The sequence below is a fragment of the Carlito syrichta genome, unplaced genomic scaffold (genome assembly GCF_000164805.1).
Source record: "Carlito syrichta isolate Samal-C Ts95f unplaced genomic scaffold, Tarsius_syrichta-2.0.1 Scaffold303604, whole genome shotgun sequence".
In the NCBI taxonomy this organism is placed as follows: Eukaryota; Metazoa; Chordata; class Mammalia; order Primates; family Tarsiidae; genus Carlito; species Carlito syrichta.
In genome coordinates this window covers 602,660-613,489 of record NW_007247700.1, presented here as the reverse complement: position 1 = coordinate 613,489, position 10,830 = coordinate 602,660, and the positions used below count along the sequence as shown (strand labels likewise).

The 10,830-nt window shown below is 41.5% G+C and overlaps 1 protein-coding gene across 5 annotated transcripts in view; it reads right to left on the bottom strand.

Annotated features, from left to right (window-relative positions):
* Window positions 1-10,830, bottom strand: part of DCAF8 (DDB1 and CUL4 associated factor 8) — a 51,463-nt gene that overhangs the window by 31,194 nt on the left and 9,439 nt on the right. For 4 of the 5 annotated variants that reach the window (XM_021712699.1, XM_021712698.1, XM_008058713.1 and 1 more), the window contains one exon: window positions 1,844-1,918. In XM_021712699.1, the coding sequence (XP_021568374.1) occupies window positions 1,844-1,892 (49 nt within the window). In that variant the 5' untranslated portion in view covers window positions 1,893-1,918. Of the gene's footprint in view, window positions 1-1,843; window positions 1,919-5,100; window positions 5,132-10,830 lie in introns of those variants that run through there. The other variant, XM_021712700.1, reaches the window with a different exon arrangement.

The window sequence follows — 10,830 nt, the reverse complement described above, 5'->3', positions numbered from 1 at the left end:
CTAGTCTGGGTGACAGAGTGAGACTCCAACTCAAAAAGGAAAAAAAAAAATGTTAGGCCTTGCAGACCACATAGAGCTCCACCATAAATACTCAACTCCATCATGTAGGACAGAAGCAACCATAGACACTCATAAATGAATAGGCATGACTAGATTCCGGTAAAACTTTACAAAACAAGTGGCAGGCTAGATTTGGCCTACAAGCAATACCTAGTTTGCCAATCCCTCATCTAGCTAATGGCCAAGCACCAAATCAACAGTATACTCTAAACTCCTTTAGAACTCTGTACCTTTTAACTACTAAGCCCAGTGAAAAATCTGAACTACTTTGTTCTTTTCTTACCATTGTTTCATCTTTTGTTTTTTTTTAAACAAAAGATGAAACAATGGTAAGAAAAGAACAAAGTGGCAACAGAAAAGCATGTTGAAAATCTCATCTACCCTTCCCCAACTTCACTGCTCTATCAATTACATTAACTAGACTTTAGCCTATAATCCTGACTCTATGGTGGACTCCATGGCTGGACTCTGTGTTGCCTAAGAACATTCATTTGAAGGAGGTTTCTCCCAGGCGAAGTGGGGACCAAATGGAGGCCCAAACTTCACCTGTACGATGACCACATATGTACTGAATTCTAAATTGTATCCCACATATTTACCAAAAAAAAAAAAGGGAGGTTTCTCTAATTTAAAAGCTGGCTCAGAGTTGAAGTGCTGGTCAAATAACCCAGGTGGTAATGATACTCTATTAGAATTTTGGTATTCTGCCTTCAAATATGGCCTAGACCCAGTAATTTAACACTTGGCTGCACTGGTCCTGAAAAAAGCAAGGAGGAGAAGGGAATGAAGAGAAGGAAAGAAGGCAAGTAAAGAAAGTAAATAAGGGAGGGAAAGAAAGGTAGGGAAGGAAGACCCAATCTCAGTTGGTTTGGGGTGTAACTTCATCTCTTATGTAATTTTCTTTTTTGAGTTGGAGTCTCACTCTGTTGCCCAGGCTAGAATGCAGTGGCATGCTCACGGCCACCACAGACTCGACCTGCAGGGCTCAGGTGATCCTTCCGCTTCAGCCTTCAAGTAGCTGGAACTACAGGCATGTGCTACCATGCCCAGCTTTCTTATGTAATCTTTTTTTTTTGAGTTGGAGTCTCACTCTGTCGCCCAGACTGGAGTGCAGTGGCCGCTCCCAGCCACTGCAGCCTCGACCTGCTGGGCTCTGGCGATCCTTCCGCCTCAGCCTTCCACGTAGTCAAACTACAGGCGCGCGCTACCACACCCGGCTGATTTTTTTGATTTGTTGTAGAGATGAGGTCTTGCCAAGTTGCCCAGGCGGGTCTCGAACCTGCGAGCTCAGGCAATCTACTCACCTCAGTCTCCCAAAGCACAGGATTACAGGCTGAGCCACCGAACCTGGCTTTATGTAATCTTTTTATCCAACTGTGACCTATCATGGAAAAGCACCTCTCAGTATAACTGGGGAAGCTTATCTTCCCCAAAACTCCCTTATTCCCACCACCAGTTGGATCTGATTATTTTCCTTTATTAATAGCATCTCCTAGGTTCTACTCATCCACCCTTATGGCCTTTCAGAATTCCAAACCACTTGACATCTTAGAAGAACAGTTCTGTTACTAATCTTTTGAAAATGACCAGATAAAATGTGAAAGAGCAAAAGTACCACATAGTCTAAGATCTAAGATGTTTCCTGTGCAGTTTCCTATACTCAGAACAACACAGGAAGGGCTCCTTTCCGCCACTAAAATCCAGGCCTCCACTCTACCTTGGGGGGAGGAGGAGAACTTCAGATGATAGTAAAAATAGCTTCCCCCTCATTTTGGCCTCTTACCATTAGCTAAGTCTGTTTTGCCATCTGTGCCGCTCCCTTTGCTGGACATCTTGAATGATGTCTGCTGTTGCCAGCCTGGATTTGGGAGAGGAAGAAAAGAAAACACTTAGGAAACAACCTGGGAAAGATGCAAAAGGACAAAGTGACTTAACAAACACAGGCTTTATCATTTTTATAAAAATGATTTGTATGCTTGTGCACAACAGGGCTTCTCAGCTACTGAAAAGCACAGCGGACTTTTTTTCAATGTCTAAACTCCATAAAGTGACATATTTTTGTGGAGGTCAATTGTCATATCTTTACCTTATTCACTGAGTAACTGGCAGTGGTTTTTCAGATGGGAAAGTGAGCACTGAAATAAAACCTGGAACATCAGGCACATATCAAGTGACAGGTACTACAAGTAAAGAGCTTCAACTCAACACAAAAAGCTAGCTTCAGCACTGCCTTCCAGGCAAGATCTTCCCATGGAAAGCATTCACATATGTATCTGTAAACTCCATAAAACACTTGTTTTTACAACATAAAGAGGTGGGTCAGATTCTGAATATCATAATACACACAAATGAATAGAGACAGAAGAAATCAACCTTTGGGATAAGAGCTTGGGCTTTATGTTCACTCAGATGCCTAGCTTCAAACTTATTAAAGGCACAGATAGCAACTAAATATTCTAAGTAACAAAGCTAGAATTAGAACTCTGGAGCACCCTACCCCTAAGAAAGGAACTTAAATTTCTTTTGTTTCTCTTAGGACTATCATTTACCAGATGCAAAGGTGGGGAAGAAAAGGGTAACATTTCCTCAAATTATCTTATCCCATTTCATACTGTAACAAACATCATTTCACCTAATTCTACCAGCTTTCACCAGACTTATCTTTTCCTAACTAGGATTCAGGGTATATAGCTTATTTCCTTTTATGCTACTGTAACAGAGTCATATTTTTTTTCAGGGCCTTGCTGCCACCTCCAATAAAATCCAAAGAGCAATGAACAATATTATTCAGACCAGAGTTTTGTTAAGCCCTTTCAGTGCCTTAGACAAAAGGCACTGGTAAAAGACAAAGTATAATTATGACCCTAGTCCTTGCACCCAGGCACAATGGCCTCTACTCTTTCAACAGCCCTTTCATTCCCATAATAATTATTCCAGAAGAAGCCCCGTCCTTATCCTCACCCTCCATCCTCCTCTACAGAAATCCATGCCAGACTTCATAGAAAGTCTGCTCTGTCATGCAACGGCTTTCCAAAGATTGTTCATAACAAGCCAAGGTGGTTGAGTAGAAATACTGCAAGAGTAGAGCTGAGGCTGAATTTGAGGAAAAGACACCTGGAAAAATGATGATGAAAGACAAAGACAATAAAAAAACAGGTATGTGAAGTAACATAAAGAAAAAACAGGCCGGCCACAATGGCTCATGCCTATAATCCCAGCACTTTGGGGGACTGAGGCAGGAAGATTGCTTGAGGCCAGGAGTTAGCAAGATTTTGTGTGTACAAAAAAATCAAAACATGCAGCCAGCCTCCCACGCCTGGGGCTGAAATCCTAACCTCACCTCTGTCAGGGTACAAAAAAAAATTAGCCGGGTATGGTAGGCAAGGGACTACAGTCCCAGCTACTCAAGAGGTTGAGGGGGTAAGGATCACTTTGGCCTGGGAGGTTGAGGCTATGGTGAGCCATGATGGTACCACTGTACTCCAGGCAACATGGTGAGACTCTGACTCAAAGAAAAAAAAAAAAAAAACAGCTTCAGAGAATCTCTCTCAAAACTAAATTACCAACTCCTATAGGAGCCTTGACTACGTGAACTTTTAGCCCATGACCAGGAGGATCCAAAGTCTAAACTCCCAATCAACTCTGAGAAGCGGGAAAAGGGGGCCATAAGGTTCAGCTCACAATGTTGCAGATTAGTATTTTGGAGAAACTGGTTTAGGGTTCTTTCAAGAAGGGATCTTCTCTTTGGGAAAAAAAGCTGACAGAATTTATTGCTAAATCAGAAACAGAGAAAACCCTGTGAATGCTTATGTCAATCAACCCTGTTTCTGTTTAATCACTGAGTTGACAAGCAGATAACTTCCAAAGGTAACATAATAGGAGACACATAGTTAAGCAAAATCAGTCCTTGACTGATTTTGAATTATAAGTTCAGAGTTCCAGTATCAGCTAAGCCATCAGCAAACTTGGTGCCCTTAAACAAGCTGCTTAAATCTTCTCTGGAATTCATTTTCTCTACTTGTAAGACAGAAATTGCAGAGATGATATAGATAAATAGAATTAATGTTAAAATTTCTGCAGAAAGATACTCTAGAGCAGTGGTCTCAAAATTTTTTTTTTTTGAGTTGGAGTCTCACTCTGTTGCCCAGACTGGAGTGCAGTGGCCGCTCCCGGCCACCGCAGCCTCAACCTGCTGGGCTCTGGCGATCCTTCCACCTCAGCCTTCCAAGGGTCTCAAAATTTTGATTATGAACCTCTATCAATGAAAGCTTTGATCACAAATGCCCGATCCGTGTGTACACAAACACACACACACACACACACACACACACACATAATCCACATTAAATACTAAGCTTAATTTTTCTAGAAAAAAACAAATAGATATTTCAACATTCTTTTTCAATATACCACTGGATCATCTTGCATACCCCCTGGGGTGCATAAATTCCCATGTTGGGGGACCGATTCTCTAGAAAGTCAAGAAATGATGAAAATAATAAAATATAACAACTCTGGGGATGGGTTGTTATTCTTACAATATTAATTTCAATCAAAATGAAGAAACTTAAAACAATTTCAACTCTAAGGCAGAAATTAGAGTAACTGTGTACTATTCCTCCCATCTCAAACCCATATGTTGAAGCCATAACTCCCAAGGTGATGGTATTTAAAGATGGGGCCTTTGGGAGATAGCTAAGTTTATATGAGGTCATGAGGTTGGGGCCCTTATGATGCAATTAGTGCTCCTATAAGAGACTCCAGAGAGCTTGCTCCAGCTCTCTCACTCCTGGGCACCCTGCCATTTGAGGACATAGAGAAATAACCACCTACAAGCCAGAAGAAAGTCTTCACCAGAAACCAACCATGCTGGAACCTTGATCTTGGACTTCTAGCCTCCACAACTATGAGAAAATAAATTTCTAATATTTAAGCTACATAGTCCATGGTATTTTGTTATAGCAGCCTGAGCGAAGACACTGTCCAAATTAGAGCAGGCAAAGGGCTGGACACAGTGGCATGCACTTGGATTCTACTTACTCAGGAGGCTTAGATGAAAGAACCACTTGAGCTCAGGAGTTCAAGATCAGCCTGTGCAAAATAACAAATAGTGAGACCCTGTTTCAAGCAAGCAAGCAGGCAGAGATGCTATGCCCTAGGTCTTAAGTACAGGAGGCACTCAAGAATCTTTTCCATCACCAAAGAACACAATTCTGTTTTACAATCTGAGGCTAGAGACCATATTTGACCCAAATCCAAACTATCTTCTTCACCCTTCATTGCACTGTATTCTAAAAAAATCCACTCTTTTTACTCTGATCAACTTCCATGTAATATCTAGTCTACAGCAAACCATGCTGAGCTTGGAAGAGCTGATGAGCTCACTGCCCCAGGTAGTTGGAGAAGTTTAATTAGATTAGCTCTACTGCTTGTGCTCTAAAAATAACCATAACCCCTGCCAAACTGAAGGTTAAAGAGTAAACTATTGGAGGATGGGGAAAAAAAACACAGGTGTCATTTTAATTTCACTAAAAAATTCCAGTGACCTAGATATTTTCGTGTCTTAATAAGAATAAGGTCTTAAATTTTTAAGCAACTATATGACAAAAAATATAAACCAAAACCCAAGCAGAAGAGTTAGTACACTGTGTAAGAGTATTTTGTAGGCGTGGTACCAAGTGTCTCCTGTCTCCTTTAAATAACTGGGGTTGCTTTCCCCCCTTAACACTGATGAAAGATCTGTATAAGAGACTAAGTATACAGGTTGAGTCTCCCTTATCCAAAATACTTGGGATCACAAGTGCTTCAAATTTTGAATTTTTAAAATATTTGCATTATACCAGTTGAGCAGCCCAAACCCAAAAGTCCAAAATCTCAAATGGTATTTCCTTTGAGCATCATGTTGATACTCAGGCGGGCATAGTGGCTCACACCTGTAATCCCAGCACTTTGGGAGGTGGAGGCAAGAGGACTGCCTGAGAAAGAAGAAAAAAATTAGCTGGGCATGGTGGTGCATGCCTCTAGTTCTAGCTACTTGGAAGGCTGAGCTGGAAGGATTGCCTAAGCCCAGCAGGTCAAGGCTGCGGTGGCTATGAGTGAGCTACTGCACTCCAGCCTGGGTGACAAAGTGAAACTCCAACTAAAAAATAAATAGATACTAAAAAAGCTTCAGATTTCAGATTTTTGGATTTGGAATGCTCAACCTGTACCAGAATAACTGGACATCCAATTGCAAAAAAAACAAAAGCAAAAACAACCCCAGAGTGTACAATATATAAACACTAGTTCTAAAAGGATCATAGGCCTAAATATAAAAGTTAAAACAATACAGCTTCCAAAAGAAAAAAAGAAAAATAATTTTTGCGACCTTGGGTTAGTCAACTATTTCTTAGGAGAGGTCACAAAAAGTACAAAAATTAATAAACTGAACTTATTAAAATTTCTTCAAGAGACATTGTTAAGACAATAAAAAGACAAGATATAGATGGGGAGAAAAGATCTATGACACACATATTTGATAAAGGATAGTAACCAGAATATATTTGAAACTATCATAACTAAATAATAATCACTTGAAAAGATCGGTGGCTCAGCCTGGAATCCTAGCACTTTGGGAGGCTGTGGCAAGTGGACCTCCAGAGCCCATAGATTCAAGACCAGCCCGGGCAACTTGGGGAAACCTTGTTTTTACAATAAATAAAAAATTATCTGGGTATGGTAGCGCACGCCTGTAGTTCTGGCTACTTGGAAGGCTGAGGCAGAAGGATCACCAGAGTCTAGCAGGTTGACGCTGGGATGGCCGTGAGCATGCCACTGCACTCCAGTCTGGGTGACGGAATGAGACTCCAATTTCAAAAAAAGAAAAGAAAAGAAAAGAAAAAGATCCTCAGTTGGGCACAGTGGCTCACACCTGTAACCCCAGCACTTTGGGAGGTGAAGGCTAGTGGATTGCCCGAGTCCAGGGATTCGAGACCAGCCTGGGCAATTTGGTGAAACCTTGTTTCTGCAATAAATAAAAAAAGTAGCCAGGCATGGTGGCACATGGCTGTGGTTCCAGCTACTTAGAAGGCTAAGGTGGAAGCATCACCTGAGCCCAGTGGGTCAAGGCTGTGGTGGCTTGTGAACATGCCACTGCACTCCAGCCTGGGCAACAGAGTAAGATCCCAACTCAGAAAATAAAATAAAATAAACACCTAACAGAATTGTTAAAATTAATGAAAAATTACTTTGTCAGGTACTACAAGTAGAGCAACCAGAACTTTATACACAGCTAGCAGAAATGCAAAACAGTACAGTCACTTTGAAAAAAATAGTCAGGCATTTTCTTATTAAGTTAAACATACACTTAACTATACAACCCAGGAATCCTACTTCAGGAATTTACCGAAGAAAAATGAAAATATATGTCCACAGAAATTTAAAAACTCTGTAAGTGATTGTTTTGTAGTTTTATTTAAATTCATCAAAAAACTGGGTCATGGATAAACAAATGGTGGTACGGCCACACAATGGACTACTACTGAACAGTAAAAAGGAATGGACTACTGAGAACAACAGAAACATGAACAGATCGCAAATATGCTGTGGTAAGTGCAAGAATCTAAACTCAAACAGCTATGTAACATATGATTCCATCTAGAGTACTTTCTGGAAAAGATAAAACTATAGGGAGAGATCAGTGACTGCCGGGGTTGAGGGTTGGGGTATAGAAATTACTATAAAAGAGCAGGAGAAAACATTTTGAAATGATGAAAATGCTCTATGCCTTAGTCATGGTGGTTATTACATGACTAAGCATTTGCCAGAATTCAAAGAACAGGTCAACTAAAAAAAAAAAAAAATTTTATTGCATGTAAATCATATCTCAATAAATACAGCCTAAAAATAAGAGAATTGGAGAAGAGTGATGTGGGGGGAAAAAGAAATCATGCAAATTGTTAAATGACAGATAATACAATTAAGAACAATAAATTCTAAGTCTGTGATTATTAGTAGACATTGACTACAGTGGTCAATATATCACAGCAAGTGACAGCGGGATGTCAGATTTCTCACTTGAAAACAAAAGTGCTGAAAGGATTTTTGCTGCAACCAAAGCTGCCATTTATCAGCAACCACATTAATGGCAAGATGAATCCTAAATAATACAAAGTCTCCACACCCCTATTGTCTCAGTGATACCTAAGAATATCAGAAGCTTAAAGTAATCCAAAATAGTTCTAGCACTTGTACTACTAATTTGTATGCTTATACTTTCTAGTTTAAAAATTTCTTCCATATTCATTTTAAACCCTTTGGTATCTAGTATCTAGGCTCTATGAACTCTAACTCAGGCTCAACGAAAACATCAACATCTAAATACTACTACTGCCCTTTCCCTTCACTAAGACCTGCACTCAGTCTCCTGTCAATCCTCATGACTTACATAACCTCAGGTGAGTCCGTGCCTCATTCTGCTACTCGAGTGTCCAACCCTCCCACATAAATACCCATATTTTGAAATGAGACATGGTTTTAGAATTTCCTTGGAAACTGAAAGGTGATCGTGGAAAATACTTCAATTATTAGTAAGACAGAGAGTCACAAAGTCCTCAATTCCTCTCAGGAGGACAGATGTCCCACACCACTCATAATCGAACAGCTGTTCAGGGCTGATCTCCATCCAAAGTACTAGGTCCCACAGTCCATCTGATAACCCCACCTCCAAAATTTGTTTTCAATCAAAATCAGCTCATTTAAAATTAATTTTCCTTATCTTAATGTTTTTTTACTGCACAACACTTCTCCAAGCCAACTTTCCTGACTCCTGCTGCCAGTCACACTCTAACAGAATAGTGTTTATTAATCAAAGAACCTCAGGCACCAAAATTCAAAGGATAACTTCTAAGAGGCTGAAAATCCTATATAAAACATGGCTGAGTGTAGTGGCTCATGCCTGTAATCCCAGTATTGGGAAGTCAAGGAGTGAGGATTGCTTGAAGCCAGGAGGAGTTCAAGACCAACCTGGGTAACATAGTAAGACCCCTGTCTCTACAAAAAACAAAACAAAACAGAAACATGTTTATAGTAGGCAGGGCATTAGTTCTGGACTACTTTCTATTAAGTACTTGGAGGGACTAAATATGTAACACTATTCCCTTTGGTAGGCTGGACAGAGGAAACTGAAGATTTCTGGATCAGAAAAATTAATCTTTATTCTTACTGTGCAGAAGATTTGACAACTCAACTGTACAGAGGCTCTGGGTTTTTTACACAAATTAAAGGCCTCTGGCACCACCCAGTGGCCCATTTGTAAGCACTGTTGCCTGGTATGCAGCAATGTACAGAAGCTACAAATATAAACACAGTAGTCACAATCCCTTTTGTAGCCACTTAATCAATTAGAAAAAAATGAGTGTACAACTATGACACAAGAAACACAAGTATCAGCAATATTTTAAAACATAAAATAAGAAGACTGGGTGTAGTGGCTCAAAGCCTGTAATCCCAGCACTATGAGAGGCCGAGGCAAGAGGATTGCCTGAGTCCAGGGGTCCAGGACCAGCCTGGGCAACAGGGCAAGACTTCATCTTGACAATAAACCAAAACATTAGCCAGGCATGGTAGCGTACACATGTAGTTTCAGCTACTTGGAAGGCTGAGGTGGAAAGATGGCCTGAGTCCAGCAGGTCAAGGCTATGGTGACTATGAGCATGCCACTGCACTCCAGCCTAGGAAACAGAGTGAGACTTCATCTCAAGGAAAAAAAAAAGAGAGAGAATGCTGTTTCAGTTGAACAGATGAAAAGACTATATTCAGTTTCAGGGCGAAAGGAAAAGCTTCCATGGACAATTAACTTTTAAGGTGGGCTTTAAAGGAAAGATAGGAGCCAGGCTCGGTGGCTCAGCCTATAATCCCGCACCTTTGGGAGGCTGAGGTGAGTGGATTGCCTGAGCCCGTGGGTTCGAGACCCGCCTGGGCAGGCGAGACCTCATCTCTACAATAAATCAAAAAATTAGCCGGGCGTGGTAGCGCACGCCTGTAATTCTGGCTACTTGGAAAGCTGAGGAGGAAGGATCGCCGGAGCCCAGCAGATCGAGGCTGTGGTGGCTGGGAGCGGCCACTGCACTCCAGTCTGGGCGCAGAGTGAGACTCCAACTCAAAAAAAAAAAAAGACAGGATTTCAATGGGTAGAGTTGAGAAAGAAAGTTAGCTCACAGGTGAGAAAAAAACATGGATGTTAAAAACTTGACATGAGCCGGGCTCGGTGTCTCAGCCTGTAATCCCACGCCTTTGGGAGGCTGAGGTAAGTGGATTGCCTGAGCCCGCGGGTTCGAGACCCGCCTGGGCAGCGAGACCTCATCTCTACAGTAAATCAAAAAATTAGCCGGGCGTGGTAGCGCGCGCCTGTAATTCCGGCTACTCGGAAGGTTGAGGCAGAAGGATCACCAGAGCCCAGCAGGTCGAGGCTGACTCCACTCCAGTCTGGACAACAGTGAGACTCCAACTCAAAAAAAAAAAAAAAAAATTGACATGTTCAGAAAAATATATATGGGTAGTCTATAAGGCAGAGTTGATTAGTTAGGAAGTATAGTAATCTGGGCTCGGTGGCTCAGCCTGTAATCCCACGCCTTGGGAGGCTGAGGTGAGAGGACTGCCTGAGCCCATGGGTTCGAAACCTGCCTGGGCAACTTGGTGAGACGTCATCTCTACAATAAATCAAAAAAAAAATTAGCCGGGCGTGGTAGCTCGCGCCTGTAGTTCCAGCTACTTGGAAGGCTGAGGCGGAAG